The 21,948-nt window shown below is 34.0% G+C and overlaps 1 protein-coding gene across 1 annotated transcript; it reads right to left on the bottom strand.

The window, feature by feature from the left end:
* Positions 1 to 6,733: 6,733 nt before the first annotated feature.
* LOC107935206 (protein SSUH2 homolog) lies at positions 6,734 to 9,700 on the bottom strand (the record flags this gene model as incomplete). The annotated part of the gene is made up of 7 exons (XM_016867771.2): positions 6,734 to 7,267; positions 7,790 to 7,915; positions 8,227 to 8,368; positions 8,604 to 8,935; positions 9,041 to 9,107; positions 9,275 to 9,475; positions 9,586 to 9,700. Coding segments are annotated over 7 exons (1,368 nt in total), but the record flags the coding sequence as incomplete, so codon positions are not given.
* Positions 9,701 to 21,948: the final 12,248 nt, after the last annotated feature.

Here is a 21,948-nt window from a genome sequence, read left to right as displayed (position 1 = left end):
GAGAACACTGCAGCAACACTGATGTGAGTTTGAAAATTTACTAAAAATCATAGAAATTGAATTTGGTGATTGATTAAATATGAAATTGGAGCCTAATATGTCTAGTTTCACATAAAATAAACGAAACAGGTAAAGGAATTATATGTTAGAAGATATTTGCATTTTAGTGAAAAATGGCCAGAGCAATTTCTGGATCCCCTGTTCCAACTTTAGAAATTCACCATAAATTGCAAAAAAATAATTAGGTGGTGTATTTTATAGTATTGAGATCCTTATTGCGTCTAGTTTCAGGATAAACTAACAGTATAGTCATATAAAATTTTCACAGAGAGAAATATGGTTCATAGTAAACAGTGGTCAGTCCAGTCAAGTCCTAAAATAGGGGTAACTTTAACTAATAAAATATACTAAATTGCCCAACCTAAAATTCTAGGAAAAAATTAGTAAATAGATATGTTAGTATAGATTTATGGAAACTTTACGGATCTTGATTTCGAGTTTCGTAACTCGAGATATGATTTTTCTTGTAACTGTGACGCAGGTAGCTAGAAAGCTGTGAATGTAGAAATAAATGATTCGAAGTTCTTAATTTGATAAATTATGTTCAGTAACACCTCAAGCTCGACTCCAGTGACGGTCTCGGGCGTGGGGGCGTTACAAAAAGAGTGAGAGAAAACAAGAAATCATAGAGAGAAAAGAACTTGAAAAAGAGAGTGAAAAGAAATTTAAAGAGAAAGTGAGAGAAAAAGAGGAAAAGAATTTGAGAAAGAAAATGAAAAAATGAAAGTTTGAATGATGAAGGTGCATTGAGTGAAAATAAATCTGGGGTAAAATTAGAGTGAGCATTAGTGAGGGAATAAAATGAGGAGCAAGAAACTATCCATGCAAAAGTGAGGGATGTTTTAATTAACCAACACTCAAGTTTGTTTTGTGATGTCCCTTTACCACATGTTTGTAAAAATCCATCAACGGCCTAGTTACAATTTCATTACTCACTTGATGAAAGATAGTCCCATATGTATGAGAAAGGTAAGTCGAGCATTGAAGTTACTCCAAAAGAACAAAAAGGTAAGGAAGGTAAGAAAAATATGGAAAATCAATCAAAAGGTCATATTTTGAATATCGATGATAAGTTTTCTTTTGATTTGTTTTTAAAATTCTTCCTTACGATTTGCCTTCTCGTCGGTCTAAAGTTGTTGAACATAAGTTTACACATAAAAATCGAGATTTGCTTAATTTTCATATGTGAAAATTATCACAAGAGAGTTTTATGGTTCGTCGTGTTTACTTCAAGAAAGTTATTGGGAAACTTTTATGTGAACTCTCATTCACCTAAATTTTCATTGTTTGATAATGGTGATTTGCTTTTGAAAACAAGATATTTGGTTCCTACTGCTGTCGAGATCAAAATGAAGTTTTTAAACCTAAAGATTGTTTTTCTATGTCACCATTATTAAGAGGATTCGAGAAGCAAAATATCATTTTGAATAATTGCATGAATAATTCTCTTTTGGCCAATGATCACTCTTTGTGTTTGGAAAAGAAGTTTTTGAGTCATTTGGTGAAGCAAACTCTTGTATTTGATCCCAGAGTAAATTATTGTGCGTAATTTTTGAAAGGGAATTCAAGAAAATATTTTGTGCTCATAATTTACAATCTCACTAATTTTTTTTTGTTTATCTGTAAGTGACAATTTGAAACCGTACCCTTTTAAAGAGAAAAGGTTTGAGAAAGTTCTAACAATAAATCATCCTATATTTGTATGCTCGTCCAAAGAGGGGTGTTCAATTAACCATTCCTTTTTTCAAACTATGATTAATTTTCAGGTTCCCAGAAGAGTTACTCTCAATGCAATGGTTGAACAATACATTAAAAAGGGTCGTGAGTAGCAAAAAGAAATCGAGAAAATGGCCCTATTTGAGGACAAATTATTTCCAAGAGGGAGAGTATGATAGGTGCATAGTCGTATCATGTAATTATTCGGTGAAGTGCATGTTTGATTGGACCAAGCTTCAACCATCTCTCCATAATGGGCCAAGAAAATATAGGCCAAATTGGGATTTTGGTGCATCAATGGTGTTTATTGTGCCTCATTTGAGAATTAGAGGCGCTAGGTCAATTCAAGATAATTGGGCCCAAAATTGTGTGAAGCCCAAATGCAAGATGTAGAATAACATCTTTGGGCCATTTTCTAGTGACACAAGTATAGTAAATGATGAAACCAATCACAGTTTGACCCAAGATATTAGGGCTCGACGCGGAAAGCCCAAAGTGAAAATAGAACCCAAATATTTAAGTTCTTTATTTAATATTTTCAATCATTTTCTATGTCATGATGTTGGTGTGATAATTCATGCTTTTATGTCATGTTATTACTATGTCTATTTTGAGTCTAAGTGTCTTTGTGTGTATTTTGTCTTGTTGAGTCCTGTTCTAGTCATTACCATGTTTATTCTTATGTGAATGTATATATTCTGTTTTCCTAGAATGTTAACATTTGTTTCTACAACATGTTTATTTTATCTTGTCTAAGTGTTCATATTTTTTTTATTAGTTTTCAGTTTTAGGTTATCATACATTACAACTAGTATGTTTGTTTTCTATTTCATGCGTAATAGGTTTTTCCTTTGCATTGTGTGCTTTATTGAAATGATGTTTATTTACAATGTTTTGTAGGTACATTGTTTAACCACAAAATGGACATACATGCACTATGTGACCTTTCATCTTTCTTCTCAAATACATGAATGGGATCATCCTATGAACCCACTGATTCGTGCACTCATCCAAGTACATATGACTCTTCATATTCCACCTTGATTAAAAGGATTATTACATACATGCATGGTTAGATTCATTGTTTGCAATTGTCATTAATGGATAGTGCCAAGGGAGATGAATATGTCTTTTAGGAGATTCATATACTACAAAGTGGGATGAACGTATATATACATGCACTACAAAGAGGAAAGAACATCCAAGTACAAGTATTACAATGAGGGAAGAACTTCATCACACTTGCATGGTAAAGGGAGATGTTAATGACCATTCGATTAATACATGAACCTCTTTGGTTCATGAATGGTTCTAATTCATGCATCACATAAATTCATGAATGTTATTATGCATGTACTCATTAATGGTTGGTTTGTGGTCGTTCATCTACCTAGGCTATTCTTATAAATAGTTATCATTTGTAAGCATTTTGGGAAATTCGTTGATTATAAAACTTTGTGAGATTTACTCTCTTTTGTTCTTTAAGAACACTTTATCCAAACTTTTAAAGAGTGTGTCTCTTATGGTGTTCACAACCTTTTGATCTTATCACTCCCCTTAACATCTCTATCTGTGAGTGTGACGTTTACCTATGCTGTTGGTTCCTATCTCTCTATAAATAATGGATCACAGTTTTTTTTATTTTTAACTTCCATTTTTGTTACAAACTTTGATAGAAATCAGGTCACACCCCTTTATAACATTGGTTCATTTTTGGGTTTGTCTTAGGATCGAAAGTTTTATTTTTATTTAAACTTGATTTTTTTTCATACCTGTTTAGAATGATTGGGGAACAAAACATTTTTGTAATCAACATCCGATTACTAGCACGTATCAGTTATTTTACTAGAAAATAGTGATAATTGATTGACTTAAAATAAATTCTATTTTCTAAGAATTATGATCTTTATCAGTTTCTATTGAGGGAAATATTTTCCTAGTGAAAGTAATAATATCAGTTCTTGTTCTACGTTTGCTTAATGTTGCTTAAGCCCACACTCGGCGCAGTTTGTGGTTCGAGGATAGTAGATAAAATCATTCGATTGAAATCCAAAATTGACTTGAATCCGTCTCGTACAAAACACATGTATTTTTCAATAAAAATTTATTGCTACAAATAACACAAAAATGACTTGATTTTGAAAATTTTAAACTTCTATTGTAATTGTAAACCTTTTTCTTAACCAAAATTTTCCAACATCTAACTACTTCAAGTTTTCTACAAACTTCATCACATGTTCACTGGCATCCCCAACCTTCTCGTTAAATTGCTTGAACTTTAGACTTGTGTAGTCTTTAAGATTGGATTTGTGACTACCTTAGTTGGGTATGGTAGCTTGAGATCAAACTCATAAATACTCAAGCTCTTGTTCTTCTCGTCAAGTAACCTTTGTGGCTTTTCTTTAGTGACATAACCCTTATAAGTAGTCTTAAAAGCAACCACAGTAGAGGCGCCAACAACACCAGTAGAAGCACCAAAAATAGTGAAAGTAGCTCTAGAAATAGTGATAGAGGGATTAGCAATGTTAGTGTTTCTGGATGATAAAATGTTAATGGGTGTGTTATCTGTATTGATATTGTTCATGTATAGAAGGGCTGCTTCACTAAAACTATTACACCTCTATTCACTGGTAAAGCTTGTGGAGTTGGAGAAGAATATGCAAGCTTGGAAATGGTTTCTCTCATCTTCCTATTGTTCTCCTTCAAGGTTCCATCCTCTTCTAATAGGCTTGAGTCATGTTCATCAGTTCCTGGATGTAGGCACGAACAAGAGCGCTTTAATTTCCAATAGAACTTTTTATGCTTATTGGTAAAAGATGTGTTGAAAATTTTCACCTAATGTAATCTCTTCTCCCTAGTAAAGTCACCAAAATGTAGAGGGTTGTTAGGTGGAGAGAGGAATCATTTTAAAAAAGTTAACAAGATGTACCAAAATAAGGTGGAGAGGAAGACCAGAGCAGATCTTGTAACATTGTGTGCAACAACAAGTAGTGGTTGGTAAGGTGGACAATGAAAAATATGGTTAATGATAAAGCTAAGCAAAGAAAAAAGTTAAGAAAGTTTTGGGAGTCAAAATATCAAAATGTCAAAAGTCCTTTACTAGTTATGAAGGGCTCTTATATATAGATTTCAGAAAATAAGAGTTAGAAAGCTAAGTGATTAATAGAAGTAATAAATGATATTATAAGTTATAGAGGCTTTAATATTCATTTTATAAGTGAAGGATTTTGTTGGTGGTTTTGATGGTGAAGAGTAAATAAGAGTTCATTATGTTTTTGAAAGAAAAAAGAAGCAACACTAAATGTTTCAAGAAAAGGTTAAAAGGAAACCTCTTAACCACCTATATATCTAATTCACAAAGTAAAGCTCTTTGGAACAACCTAAAAACCCAACCATATTTTGGGTTATTTCCACTTCCTCTACTTTGGTAAAGTAATGTATTGTGACACATCTTCCTAAATAAGGGTTATTATGAGTTCTGGGGTACATGAGTTGTCCTCGACGCAGTTGTTCCAAACAAGAGCTTTTTATGGCGATTGTTCTGAACATAGTTATTCTTAGAATGCATTTATTATGAACAAGAGTTGTTTTGAACATTAATTGTTTTTAATTTGAGTTGTCTACAAATAACAGCTACACTGGAGGATAGTTGTTCTAAATTGGAGCTATGTTCTGAATGTAGCTATTCTCAAACAACAATGGTTTTGAACAACAACCACTCTAAATGAGAATTGATCTTCAAAAAGAGAAATTAAGTGAAACAACACTACTACTTGTTCTGAGTTAACTTTGTTATTAACCTTAAATTAACTTTGGACACTCTAAGAACGATAAGTGATAGAAATTAAAATATTTGCCATTTGTATTTGAAATATTTAAACAAATAAAAAAATACTCTAGAGTATAGTAATTGTAAAGGGGCGAGTGTAGCCAAGTGGATCAAGGCAGTGAGTTTATTTCTTGGAACATAATTTTATTTATTTTTCAGTGAGATAAAATATTAGTAGTCAAAATCAAGTATGTACTTGAACTGAAAAATGTAATAATCCTTAATCAATTTCTTTTATCATTCAGTGAGTTCTCCATTTTATGATGAATCATCTGAATATGAAGTAGACAACACACAAGCCACTTTGACAATTGAAATATATCTTCACACTAAAAAATATTTGTAAAAAAGCTTGTTTAACCATTCAAGCATCTCGACATTGATAACTTTCACCTTTGCAATTCGGGATCCATTAATAACCGTTCTTAACTTGTTTGTAAAATTACAAAAATTTGAGAAAGCAAAAATTAAGGCAAGGCATTTATAGTAAGTTATCCTAAGAATAGTTATTTCCTTCTGTATATAGAATAATCGAGAAATTTTATTCTGAAAATAAAATGCTTTTACTCGATTTAAACAATTCGTTGCATTTGAATTGCTCAAAATCAGAACAAATCTAGAACACCAAAGAATGAAAGAAAGCTTTGTAATATTTTTACTTGAACTAGATAATCCTAACTCTAATTCGAAGCCTCTTGAACTGGATAATCCTAACTCTAATTCGAAGCCTCTATATATAGTACACTAATAATTGCTTAAATGCCCCTCTAGAGGGTACAACCTTTTGGTATAAATGATTACAACCATTTGGATTAAATTGAAAAGTTTTTAACTATTCATTTGGGATACGATAATTTGTACTTCAATTTTCTGAACCCACCTTATCTATAATTCTATGTTTCCTTCTTTCTTAAACAATTATTATTATTATTTTTTACTATAAGCATTTTCATTGTGTTTCTTCAATGAAATCTTTTAACTAGATCGTATTTATAGATGAAGAAATAAACATAAGGATGCCTAAAATGCTGAGGGAATTGTTGGAAAATTCTAATTTTCACCATTTATGTCATATTGCTGTTATTTTTTGTCTTGGTAATCCTATAATGTTCAAAATTAGACCTCATCAATCACATGGAATTTACTCTAATCTATTGAACACAAGAAATGAACCAATGTATTCTGAGCCACGTGAAAGAAACCCACAATATAATATGAATAGCATAAATAATTGAGAAGCAATCTCCTTTAAGGTGGACAACGTATCTGCCTAGTGACTACGTCTTCAACCATTCCAGGCAAGGACACAAGCCCCAGCAAAACCTAGCAGGATAGTAGTCCTTCAAGTACACCTCCCGGCTTAATCCAACGATGTAGAAGCTGAAAAATTGACGATGACGAGACATGGTGACACGTGTCACCGGCACCACTGAGATCATATGTCTCTCGCATATGACCCAGGCTGTAGGAGGTATAAAAGGCCTGTCTTGGATAACATCAAAAGAGAACTGGTTGAGGAAGAAAGAATCAGCAAAAAAGGCTGGACTGCACTGAGATGCCTGGGTGTTGCACAACTGAACCCCTTTAGCCCTATGGAAAATCTCATCCGGCACCAATGCTGCTCCACTTGTTACACTTACTTTTCGAGTTGAAAGTGTCTTCCTATCAACAAAAATGATAATTCCAGTAATTGAAGGGGCTCCAAGCACACAGGTCTACGGGCAAGTTCTGTATGTTCTTAATACTTCTTAGGAATCATTCTAGGGAAATTCTTTTGACTGGAAATTGCCATTGGTGATAAGACTGAGCAGGAGATGATTTGAAATGGGAGATTATATAGAAATGGCAAACTATGCTAAGGATCTATCTGATATAATAGCCAGAAGCTGCATATACATAATTCTGATTTAAGAAAGCAGAACCAGGAAAGTATACCTCCTGATTGAAGTTCAGTATTAGAAGTTATCTTCAAAGGTAAGTGCCACTGATACAGAATTTCAGCATCCAAATGACAAGAAGCACTAACATTGAGTTTAATATATATGAATGTGCTCAAAAAGACAAATCCAAATATCATATATTGGATCATCAAGCTTCGGCAGTTGTGCAAAGAATATTTCCAACAAGTATCCCCAGGTAATGGCAGCATAAAACTTTAATAACAAGACATATTGGCATGCTTACCATTTAATAATGGCAATTTTGAGAGTCGACAGAGAACCACTTCCATGACATGTTTTACATTGTAGTAAGCCACGAGATCCACAAGTTGCACAAGGAATCTTTCCTTTTCCATCACAATTTGTGCATCTGCAGAGATATAATCACCAGTGAAAAGTGATTAATATAAAAGACTCAATACCTAGGAAGAAAAAAGTGTGAGACTAGTAAGAAACCAACTAGAAAATTAAAGGCTGGGATGTTATATATGGGGTTTATTGCCAAGAAATTTCAAACTAGAATACCCATACAGAAGTTGAGGCATGCTAATTAAACAAGGTTCCCTGAAATCATTCATGGTTGTAACGTAAAATAAAGATAAACCATATGATTCATATGTTTGAACCAGTAGGCAACCATTTTGAAGGATAGTTTGATAAAATAAAGAAGAAACTGCTGACATAGTGTCTGATCCATCTCTGTGAGCAATTAATCCCCGTCCATAGCAAGCAGGGCACCGGGACATCTGATTTTGCTTGTAAAATCCAGGTTCCTGGTCCGCATTGCATGTTGGACATGCAATATCTCCTCGTCCTGCACAACCTGCAGATCTTTTTCTTAAACATTAATCCAAAGGCAAAGCTAAGCACTACTGTTATGACATGTATAAATGGTGAAGCAAGAAGCATTAGCGTGACAGGAAAGAGATAAAAAAACGAAGTAAACGAAACAGCTATTAAGAACCTTAAAAGGCAAATATTTTGTGTACTAGACAAAATTTAAGAAGTAAAAACCTCCGATATTAATCCCATAGGCCACATTATTTCAGTAGCATTACCTGAACATTTCTCAACGGTCTCACTACGAAGAATCTTGACTCGTGTTTCCTTATAAGGTACATAGAGAGCAGGGAATTGTGATCTTAGATCCAAGTCCCAAAGACCAAGTTCAGGACCTTTATCCTTTCCATCAATGTTCCCACCATGGTAAGGTTCTGTTTCGCTGACTAATTCCCTCTCCTCTAAGAAAGTTTCTAGAGTCCCCACGTAAACATTGCAATCCTCAACAGCATGGATCTTCCATGTTCGAGCAGGACGACTCCCCCAACAGCATCGATGGCCAACATGATCGATGAGCAATTCTCGTATCTCTACCTCGTCCAATAATTGCCTGCATGTACATCACTAATTTAATCAGTGTATGCTACTAGCTGATGTTTAAGCATTCAAGGGTGTTCCAAAAACTATCCTATTTATTATATTAAGGGGTGTTTACCTCCGAAAATCGTTGGAGTATGTGCCATAGTCTGTTGTGTAAGGACCTTGATGAAGGATAGCTTCCTCTGGAACAAGTAATTAAACCAGCAAACTGTAAGAGTTCACAACTTACCCAACATTAACAACCCAGTATCCGATAGTTAATTCAGGAATGAACAATCTAAAGCAACTCAAATTCTTGACTTCATAACGAAAAAGATAACACCTTTCCCAGCTTATATATTGGAGATACCGTTAGGAAGGGGCTCGGGGGAGTTGATAAAAGGAGCGTGAATGGATGGCGGGTAATGGCCGGAAAATGAAGTGGCTGACCGAATCTCTTTGATACTAACTTCCGCTCCCGCCAAAGAAGTTGTTGGAATCACCGACCCAGTTCTCCCCACGTACTGATACGACCGCAACCTCTCGCTCTCTTCAGTTTCACTTCTTTTCTCTTAAAAACCCAAGATTTATGAAGGATCAGTCCATCATTACCATGATTTAAAGCATCTTAAAATATCAAACGGAAGTGGAAATAGAAGGGGAACAATAAACGGGCTTTACCTGAGAGAAGAGGCTGTTCCATAGATTTTCGTTGGCAATTGCAGTGCTGCAATGGTGCAGATAACTGATGATTAATGGGGCAAAATTTCTTGGAAGGAAGCTGGAGAACATAAAATTAAAAATGTCATAATCTGTTTCGTGGTAATGAAATGAAGATTGAAGCGTAATTATGTTTTGCCATTACTAATATAGCAACTGTTTCTTTCTTTGTCTCTTTTTTTCTTTTTTTTGAAATAATCAGTTGGATGCACGCGCTATACTCGGGAAGAAAGAAAACCGATTTCTTGGGCCATAACCCATTGAATATCCGGTTAGGCTTGGCCTAATAAAATGGTACTCAAAGGCCCAATTGTCAAAAGCCTACAACAGCATCCCCTGTGTTCCGCGTGACCTCACCCTAATAAAAACAATGTTTTCGGAAGTTAATCATTAAACCAGTCAAATCATTAGTTTTTGATTCAGTTAATAAGAGGTTGATTTGATTTAATTAAATAAGTTATAAAATATATATTTTTAAAAAGGATGGATTTAATAAAATTTTTTAGCCTTATTCAATCAATTTCGAACTGTTTGTGAGTCAATTGATTTAACTCCTATCTCTAGATTGATACATCAATTGATACCCAATCTAACTAATCTAACCAACCAACAAATTCGATCCGATTCAAATAACATTGAAGAAAATGAAAAAACCGATTTGGAATTTAGTGTTAGGTTTAATTTTATTAAATTTAGTTTGTGTTATAAAATCAAGAGAGATGGAGAGAATAAAGAATAAAAAAAATGAAAGCAATAAATGATGTATTTTATTGATTAAAAATGATAATTACAATACTTCATTAGAGTCACTATTTATAAGCATAAAAAGTATAAAAGAAGTATAGATCTAATTCTAATAACTATTAGAATTTAATGTACATTAAAACTTTATCTTGATCAAGATGGACATCCACTTAATAAGATATTCATAACACTCCCACTTGTATGTCTATTGGTAGATAATGTGCCTCGTTAAAACCTTATTAGGAAAAACCCAGTGGGATAAAAACCTAATAAAGGAAAAAGAGTACTCAATCTATAATACGTATAATATGCTGCCTCATTAAAAACCTTACCAGGAAAACCCAATGGGACAAAACCTCGATTAAAGGAAAAAGAGTGCAACGCATATTTACTTCCTTCATGAAAATATCACATATTTTCTCATATTTTATGAATCAAAAAGTCATTATCTTTCAATAACTTGAGCCATCTTCATTGTCGCAAATTCAAATATTTTTGTGTCATTAGATATTTCAAGCTCTTGTGATCCATTTAAATGTGGCATTTTTCACCGTATAAGTAGTGTCTCCAAATCTTTAATGCAAACACAATTGCAGCCAACTCTAAGTCATGTGTCAGATAATTCTTTTCTTGTGGTTTCAACTATCGTGAAGCATAAGCTATAACTTTTCCTTCTTACATCAGAACACATCCCAGACCGTTTAATGACGCGTCACTATAGATCATAAATTCTTTCCTCGATTCCAGTTGAACCAAAACTAGTGCTCTGTTAACAGTGCTTTCAACTATACAAAAATTTGTTGGCACTTTTTCGACCATTCGAACTTCACATCTTTTTGTAGCAGTTGTGTCATTGGTGTCGCAATCATTGAAAATCCTTTCACGAATTTTCGGTAATAACCCGCTAAGCCCAGAAGACTACGGACTTCAGATACATTTCTCAGAGATTTCCAATCAACAATAGAATAAATCTTGCTCGGATCAACTCTAATACCGCCAGCTAAAACAATGTGCCCTAGAAATCCAACCTTTTTGAGCCAAAACTCACATTTACTAAACTTTGCAAATAACTGCTTGTCACGTGGAGTTTGTAACACCATTCTCAAATGTTCAGTATGTTTAGATTCATCTCGTGAATAGATCAGAATGTCATCAATGAATACAATAACAAATCTATCTAAATACGGTATGAATATTCGATTCATCAAGTCTATAAAAATGGCAGGATCATTAATTAAACCTGTAATATCCTGATTTTGAGCCTAGTTGGAATAGTGGTTTCGTGACCACAAAATCCGAGATAGAAATAATTAATTTATGATTATTTTAAGGTCTATGATATGATTGCATGATTGTGTGAAAATTTCGTGAAGAAATTTTATGCATAAAGTGCTTAAATTGAAATTAGGGACTAAATCGATTAATTTGCAAAACTTGCATTCTAGAAGTTTCTAGTATGAAATTGTTTTGAAATATTAATTAGGAGGTCTTAAATAGAAATTTTACCAATTTCTAAGTCTATGGACAAAAATTGGACATGGATGGAATTTTTGGAAAGTTTAGTAGTAAGGGCATTTTGGTCATTTAGGGGTAAAATGAATTAAAATACAAAATTAAAAGCCAATTTTGCTCATCTTCAACCCCATGGCCGAATATAGCAAGGAGAAACCATGGCTAGGGTTTTTCAAGCTTTCAGGCTCGATTGTAAGTCTGTTCTAGCCTCGTTTTTAATGATTTTTACGTTTTTTGAGTCCGGCAGCTCGATTTAGCTTATGCTAGCAATAATTTAACCTAGGGTTTATATTTGGAAAAATACCCATAGGTGAAATTTGTGTATTTTGGTGTTTTATGATAGAATATGAGGTTTTAAATTATGTTAGACAACTTGTGCTACTCGGTTTTAAGTGAAAACGAGCAAAAGGGCTTAATTGGTAAAAATACCTAATAGTCATAAGTACATGTTAGAGTGAGAATTTGATGTTGCAATAGAAGGGAAAAATGATCAGCATGTCATAAAACATAAGAAAATAGGCTGAAGTTTAATTTACGAGCTTTGGGGCAAAAGTGTAAATATGCAAAAGTTTATGGGCAAAATTGTAATTTTTCCAAAATATGATTTTGGGTCAATTTGAATAATGTGAGTCCTAATTAGACTATATTTTAAATGATAGAGCAAGGAAAACTGAAATTCGGGCTAAAATGGGGAAAATACCAAGTTGTGGACGAAATGGTAAAAGTAGCCATGTTCGCATACGAGGTAAGTTCATATGTAAATGTTGGTGACATAGTTATTATTTTAAATGTTTTAATGTTACTTAAATGATATGATAATTATTATGAAATATTATACTGTGATAATTGTTTGTTAATATGTCAAATTATGTGATATACTTGGAAAATGTGAAATACTACCGAGTATCGGTAACGGCATTCCGTAGAACATGGTTGAGACACATGATTGGGAAAAAGGTCCCGTTGAACCTTAGGAATGGATTAGGATACAAGTGACATATCACTAGGATGGTGAGCATCCGAACTCGTTGAGTTGAGTCCGAGTTCACTTATGGATGCAAATGTCCGAACTCGTTGAGTTGAGTTCGAGTTCGTGAGATGTAACTAGGCATCCGAACTCGTTGAGTTGAGTCCGAGTTCACTCATGGATGCGAACGCTCGAGCTCGTTGATTTGAGTCCGAGTTCGCTTATGGGCGGGTTACATAGTAGCATGGCTACATATGTGGCACTTATGTGCAAACTTTCCATGTATCCGAATTATATTCCGATGTGTTCAACGGGTAAAGTTCTACTCAAATGGAGGAATCTCAAGATGAAAGGGACGTATTGGTAAGTGTTGTGAAATGGATACTTTGAACAGGTATGTACTTAACCCTCGGGTTGAAAACTCGATATAACAACAATATGGTAAGATGATAAATGAAAATGTGATATGAATGTCTTGGTGATGATTATGCAAATGATGTTTTATGTTTGCTTATATGGTTATGTTACTTGCTATTTGCATGTGAACTTATTAAGCATTTATGCTTACTCCCTCCTTTTCATTCCTTGTAGTTTTGACAAGCCAGCTCGGAAATCGGGAACGGTCGGAGGCTCGCTCATACTATCCGTATACCATCTTGGCATAATGGCTTGTATATTTTGAGTATGGCATGTATAGCATTATAATCATTTTGTATATATGGTCTTATAATATGGTTATTGAGTGGTATGGAAATGCTTGGTAATGAGTAGCCATTGGAATGGCTAATCATGATCATATTTGGTGTTATGTATGTCAAATTACTAGCTAATCCATGGAAACCATGAAATAGGTAAAATTTACCATAAAATAGATTCAAACAGCAGTAGTGACGTGAATTTATAAAATCACTAAAAATAGTAGAAATGGAATTAAATAATAAATAAGTTATGGAATCGAAGCTTGATGAGTCTATTTTCATATAGAAGAAGCGGAACAGGTATATGAGCTATATTTTATGAGATGTTTAAATTTTTGTGAAACAAGGCCAGAGCGATTTCTGGATCCCCTGTTCTGACTTTGGAAATTCACCATAAATTTTAAAAAGATAATTAGAAGTCATATTTTATATGTACAGATTCATTATTGAGTCTAGTTTTATTAGAGACAAATGGCATAGTCATTGAAGATCTGTACAAGGAGATATCTAATTCGAAATACACAGAGGTCAGAGTAGTCGAACCCTGAAACAGGGGAGTCTTTAACTAATAAACTGTACTAATTGGCCCGACCAAAAATTCTAGAAAAAAATTAGTAGATGGATATATGAGTATAGTTTCAGGAAAAATTTACGGAATTGGATTTTGAGTTTCGGAACTCAAGATATGATTTTTAAAGCGACTATGATGCAGTTAGCCAACTTGTCTGGAAATTTTAAAATGAATTGTATGAGCTGTTTAAGTAATGAATTAAGTCCGTTAACACCTTGTGTTTGACTCCGGAAACAGTCTCGGGTACAGGGAATTACATTTAGTGGTATCAGAGCAGGTTTAGTCGGTTCTCGGACTAACTTAGCATGTGTAAAAGTTTAGCTATACATGCCGCTTATCTGTGATAGTGTGATGTCTTCTGACGCGTATGAGTACAGTCTTATTTAGACAGGGTACTCTCCAACCGAGCTGCGCCGACCATGTTCAATGTTATGTGAAGGTATTTGAGTAAAATTATGATTATGATAAGTATCGGTTCAGAAAAGTATGAATAAAGGTTTATGATACATATGTGATAAATATTCATATTTGCTTAATGCTCATATGATGTAGTGTATGTGGCTTACTTGATAAGATGAACGGAATAAATAGAAAGTAGTAGAGGTATGAATAAAGATCATAATATTATGATACGAATGAAAATGTCCTTGTCTTAATTTGGACGTCGAATGTTGATGAATGTTAATGATATATAATTTTTATGAGATAAAGGATTATAATGAAATGAACTTATCTATGTTAAATTGTTGGACTGAATTATATGATTGTAATAATATGTACATGATGATGCACGAAATCAAAGTTGTGATTGTGATGCAAATATCTATGTTTGTTTGGTCTTATATGATGTCATGAGCATGAATTAATTTAATTAAATGAATGGATAAGTAAAGCTGTCTAGAAAACATAGAATGTATGCATAAGTATATTGTCTAAATGGGACAATAGGAAAATTGGTGTAAGCCAACATGAATGAATGACATGATTTTGATGGTGTTACTATGATGATGGAAGTTGTGTCATATGTGTATGTATAAGAAAGTCGAGTCAGAGGTCCTACAACCCTCCCCCTTACCGAAGTGGTACTTATAATGGAATTTCATGAGATTTGTATTGAATAAGTTTCCGGTTGAGAACCCAAAGAGTACAGTGAAAGAATAATTATAAGTATGATTAGAGATTGAAAATGAGCTGATAAGTAAAGTCAGAGCCAGTAAAGTATCATATTGACGTAAAGATTATTGGAGTTATGTACTGTCCCAATTAGAAAAGGAATTCTCCTTGGTAAACCGAATTACTCAGGTGCAAGGTCGAGAAAAGTGTAAATCGAAATTTATTCAAAATTGGCCTTCTTTAGTGAATGGTTTAATATGAAATTTGTAACGGCAGAACTAGTTGGGGAAATGATAATTGAAATGTGAACTATCTGAGTGTGACAGTTATGACTGGACAGATTTAGCAGTCTCTTTTGAGATGTTCTATGTGTTTACCTGTTCTCAAAAATATTTCTATGGCTATTGATCTTCTGAAGAAATTCTTGTTATATGGGAATGTCTTCTAATTCTGGTGTTGGATGAAAGCATTGGTAGTCTGACTGGTTTATAATTTATATTGCTCTATTTCATCGGGTATTCTATTTCATTTCGTCTGATAAGAATTGATGAAAGAATACGTATGATATTATGCTTCTGTTTTTTTTCTACTTGATGCTTCATCTGATATATATGTATGGGAAGATATATTGATCTTGTTATATTTGATTTCAGTGGGATTAAATGATGTTTTCTTCTGGACTTTCTTTCTTTGAAGAATTATCGGGGTATTCCGTATTTTCTCTATGAGTTTGGTTTTCGATTCTCCGGCATAGTATCGTATCTTGGGTTTCTTTATCCTGGATCTCTTTATTTTGGATTTCTTTATTCTGGATTTCTTTATTCTGGATTTCTCTATCTTGGATTTCTTTATTCGGTTTCCTTGTTATCTTTGTTCCATAATTTGTCAATTACGACTCATGTTTGAAGTGGGTTCTTCAGCTCGTGATAATCATGTCAAATATGACTATACTTCTAATTTGATCTTGGTAATGTGGTGATTTTAGTATTGGGATTTTTTCTAATTTCTGTGTAAGGATTTGACATCAGTAAAGGCATAGGTGATAAAAGCGCGAGTTTCAGTCGGTATGGTAAATTATTTATTTGAAAGATTTCATGTGACAATTATGTCAGGATTATTTTTCCCAAGTCTGATAATAGAATTTCATTTTGTACGGATAAAAGAGTAAATAGTTTGAACGAGAAGTGTATATTTATTAGAAAGAGTTGGATATTAGTTTAAGTCACTACGAATGATAAGGTTTCCATCTTGTGAAAGTTGAAAAGTTTATTACATGTTGACAGAGTTCGGATAGATGAGAATATTGGTAACCGAAGCGTCTGAACTAGACTAGTCTACATTGAGCAAAGACTTCCTGACTTTCAGTAATGTATTGTTGTATGAACTGTGATGTGTTTCAAGACAGTGAGGTAATGTGATAGTTTAGAGCATCCGATGTTACATAAAATCGGAGTTGTTAAAGGGGTTAAAGTCGAGCATTGGGATCTATCAAATTATCCTTGTCAGTGTTGATATTGGGATGGAAATGAGAAGGATTATTCTTGAGGCCATATCAGAATTATTTCTATGGCGGAAAGAGGAAAATGTGATGTATCCTATTGTTAAATGTTTGGCGAGATCTATAAATCATATCTGTATTGAATGAATTCCTACTCATCAGATTCATGGAATTTCAGGTCTCTTTGATTGTTGGATTTCTTGGAATTCCAGTCTCCATTAAATCAAGTTGAGATCCGGGTTTTATGTCATGATATCATGGGAAACTGAAAAGGGTTGAAAATTTAAGAACAGTTGAGAGTTGAGACTGTAAGCTTTTAGATCATATGAGAAATTGAAGAAATGTATTGGAGGTACAGTCTAAGTACAAGTTCTTCGGCACCAAAATGAGATTAAAAGTGAAAACCACTTTTCTGGTAAGATTTTCGGGGACGAAAATCCCTGAAGGGGGGGAGAGTTGTAATATCCTGATTATGGGCCTAGTCGGAATAGTGGTTTCGTGACCACAAAATCCGAGATAGAAATAATTAATTTATGATTATTTTAAGGTCTATGATATGATTGCATGATTGTGTGAAAATTTCGTGAAGAAATTTTATGCATAAAGTGCTTAAATTGAAATTAGGGACTAAATCGATTAATTTGCAAAACTTGCATTCTAGAAGTTTCTAGTATGAAATTGTTTTGAAATATTAATTAGGAGGTCTTAAATAGCAATTTTACCAATTTCTAAGTCTATGGACAAAAATTGGACATGGATGGAATTTTTGGAAAGTTTAGTAGTAAGGGCATTTTGGTCATTTAGGGGTAAAATGAATTAAAATACAAAATTAAAAGCCAATTTTGCTCATCTTCAACCCCATGGCCGAATATAGCAAGGAGAAACCATGGCTAGGGTTTTTCAAGCTTCCAGGCTCGATTGTAAGTCCGTTCTAGCCTCGTTTTTAATGATTTTACGTTTTTGGAGTCCCGGTAGCTCGATTTAGCTTATGCTAGCAATAATTTAACCTAGGGTTTATATTTGGAAAAATACCCATAGGTGAAATTTGTGTATTTTGGTGTTTTATGATAGAATATAAGGTTTTAAATTATGTTAGACAACTTGTGCTACTCGGTTTTAAGTGAAAACGAGCAAAAGGGCTTAATCGGTAAAAATACCTAATAGTCATAAGTACATGTTAGAGTGAGAATTTGATGTTGCCATAGAAGGGAAAATGATCAGCATGTCATAAAACATAAGAAAATAGGCTGAAGTTTAATTTACGAGCTTTGAAGCAAAAGAGTAAATATGCAAAAGTTTAGGGGCAAAATTGTAATTTTTCCAAAATATGATTTTGGGTCAATTTGAATAATGTGAGTCCTAATTAGACTATATTTTAAATGATAAAGCAAGGAAAACTGAAATTTGGGCTAAAATGGGGAAAATACCAAGTTGTGGACGAAATGGTAAAAGTAGCCATTTTCGCATACGAGGTAAGTTCATATGTAAATGTTAGTGACATAGTTATTATTTTAAATGTTTTAATGTTATTTAAATGATATGATAATTATTATGAAATATTATACTGTGATAATTGTTTGTTAATATGTCAAATTATGTGATATACTTGGAAAATGTGAAATACTACCGAGTATCGGTAACGGCATTCCGTAGAACATGGTTGAGACACATGATTGGGAAAAAGGTCCCGTTGAACCTTAGGAATGGATTAGGATACAAGTGACATATCACTAGGATGGTTGAGCATCCGAACTCGTTGAGTTGAGTCCGAGTTCACTTATGGATGCAAATGTCCGAACTCGTTGAGTTGAGTCCGAGTTCGTGAGATGTAACTAGGCATCCGAACTCGTTGAGTTGAGTCCGAGTTCACTCATGGATGCGAACGCCCGAGCTCGTTGAGTTGAGTCCGAGTTCGCTTATGGGCGGGTTACATAGTAGCTTGGCTACATATGTGGCACTTATGTGCAAACTTTCCATGTATCCGAATTATATTCCGATGTGTTCAACGGGTAAAGTTCTACTCAAATGGAGGAATACTCAAGATGAAAGGGACGTATTGGTAAGTGTTGTGAAATGGATACTTTGAATAGGTATGTCCTTAACCCTCGGGTTGAAAACTCGATATAACAATAATATGGTAAGATGATAAATGAAAATGTGATATGAATGTCTTGGTGATGATTATGCAAATGATGTTTTATGTTTGCTTATATGGTTATGTTACTTGCTATTTGCATGTGAACTTATTAAGCATTTATGCTTACTCCCTCCTTTTCATTCCTTGTAGTTTTGACAAGCCAGCTCTGAAATCGGGAATGGTCGGAGGCTCGCTCACACTATCCGTATACCATCTTGGCATAATGGCTTGTATATTTTGAGTATGGCATGTATAGCATTATAATCCTTTTGTATATATGGTCTTATATATGGTTATTGAGTGGTATGGAAATGCTTGGTAATGAGTAGCCATTGGAATGGCTAATCATGATCATATTTGGTGTTATGTATGTCAAATTACTAGCTAATCCATGGAAACCATGAAATAGGTAAAATTTACCATAAAATAGATTCAAACAGCAGTAGTGACGTGAATTTATAAAATCACTAAAATAGTAAAAATGGAATTAAATAATAAATAAGTTATGGAATCGAAGCTTGATGAGTCTATTTTCATATGGAAGAAGCGGAACAGGTATATGAGCTATATTTTATGAGATGTTTAAATTTTGTGAAACAAGGCCAGAGCGATTTCTGGATCCCCTGTTCTGAGTTTGGAAATTCACCATAAATTTTAAAAAGATAATTAGAAGTCATATTTTATATGTACAGATTCATTATTGAGTCTAGTTTTATTAGAGACAAATGGCATAGTCATTGAAGATCTGTACAAGGAGATATCTAATTCGAAATACACAGAGGTCAGAGTAGTCAAACCCTGAAACAGGGGAGTCTTTAACTAATAAACTGTACTAATTGGCCCGACCAAAAATTCTAGAAAAAAATTAGTAGATGGATATATGAGTATAGTTTCAGGAAAAATTTACGGAATTGGATTTTGAGTTTCGGAACTCAAGATATGATTTTTAAAGCGACTATGATGCAGTTAGCCAACTTGTCTGGAAATTTTAAAATGAATTGTATGAGCTGTTTAAGTAATGAATTAAGTCTGTTAACACCTCGTGTTTGACTCCGGAAACAGTCTCGGGTACAGGGCATTACAAAACCGAAAGGGATAAGAAAGAATTCATAATGTCCATACCTCGTTCTGAACGCAGTTTTCGGCACATCCAATTCTTTGACTCGTAACTGATAATAACCCGATTTCAGATCAATCTTTGAAAATACTATAGCCCCTTTCAACTGATCAAATAAGTCATTAATCCACGGTAGAGGATATTTGTTCTTTATAGTCACTTTATCCAACTGTTTGTAATCAATACACATTCTCATCGTGCCATCTTTCTTTTTCACAAACAATACTGGTGCACCCTAGGGAGAATAACTCGGTTGTACAAAACCTCTATCTGTTAATTCTTGTAACTAAGCTTTCAACTCTTTTAATTCTGTTGGAGCCATTCTGTATGGAGCTATCGATATCGGCGTTGTTCTAGGTACTAATTCAATACCAAATTTAATTTATCTGTTTGGAGGTAAACCTGGTAATTCTTTTGGAAATACATCCGAAAACTCATAAACAACAGGTACCATTCAATCTTTGATTCTGACACTTTCATATCCAGTACATATGCAAGGTATGCATCATAACCTTTTTTCAAATATTTTTGAGCTAACACAGACGATATCACATTCGGTAATTCATTCAAATCATCAGACTTAATCCGAAGAATCTCACCATTTTGACATTTCAATTCAATAGTCTTCTGTCTACAATTCACAACTGCATCATGCATAGTCAGCCAGTCCATACCCAGAATCACATCAAACTCATCGAACGGTAGAAGGATCAAGTCAGCCCGAAAACAGTAACCCTGGATCATCAGAGGACAATTCTTCCAAATTTTATCAATTAAAACAGATTTTCCTAAGGGGTTCGATACTTTAATTACAAACTCTGTAGACTCGACATGTAAACTCTTTTTAAATACTAAATTCATACACATATATGAATAAGTTGATCCAGGATCTATCAATGCAACTATATCAATATCAAAAAAAGAAAAAGTACCGGTAATAACGTCTGGCGATAATGCCTCCTCCCGTGCACGAATAGCATAAGCTCTGGCAGGTGCTCGTGCCTTAGATCTCACAGTCGAATCTCTCGTAGCACCTCTATTACCACTCATATTTCTAGTATTTCAAGGCGGTCTCCCTTTAGTAGTCGTGTTACTAACTTTCACTGGTTGGTCTCTATCAGTGTAAACTTTTCTGGACAATCCCGGAGATAATAATCAAGAGATCCACATTTGAAGTAAGCTCTGCTCACTAATCTACATTTATCATAGTGCTTCTTATTGCAGTGTTTACATCCAGGTCCAGCATTTCTAACACTTCCCCATACGGGCAACGGATGTCGCCTAAGGTTTAGAACTAAAATGTCTTACATCTCTGTCCTTAATCGAAATTCTCGTAGAAGTCGTAGAATGAGGATAATAGTCTCTAAATTTCTTTGGTGCTGATTGATGTGATTTGCCCGCAAATCTCTTTCTAGAATCTCTAGCCACAGAATTGGCTTTTCTTTGCTATTTGCAAAGCTCTTCAGCTTTACAAGCTCAATCAAACAAAACAACAAACTCTTTCAGTTCAAGAATTCCAACTAACACTCTAATTTCTTCAGTCAATCCATCCTCGAATCTTTTACACATTATAGCTTCAGAAAAGATGCATTCACGAGCATATTTGCTGAGTCATACAAACTCTCTCATATTTTGTGACTAACATACGACATTGCTTCAATTCAAGGAATTCTTTTCTCTTTTGATCGATGAATCTTTGGCTGATGTATTTCTTTCTAAATTCAACTTGAAAGAAATCCCAAGTAACTCTTTCTTGCGGAACTACGGATATCAAGGTATTCCACCATTGATACACTGTGTCTCTTAGCAATGATACAACACATTTTAGGCATTCTTCAGGTGTGCAAGGTAATTCGTCGAATACCCGAATTGTGTTCTCAAGCCAAAATTTGGCTCTTTCTGGATCATCATTAACAGTAGCTCTGAATTCCTTAGCTCTGTGTTTCTGTATCTTGTCAACATGTGGT

The sequence above is a fragment of the Gossypium hirsutum genome, chromosome A13 (genome assembly GCF_007990345.1).
Source record: "Gossypium hirsutum isolate 1008001.06 chromosome A13, Gossypium_hirsutum_v2.1, whole genome shotgun sequence".
NCBI classification, from domain to species: Eukaryota; Viridiplantae; Streptophyta; class Magnoliopsida; order Malvales; family Malvaceae; genus Gossypium; species Gossypium hirsutum.
This window is presented reverse-complemented; position numbering and strand designations above follow the sequence as displayed.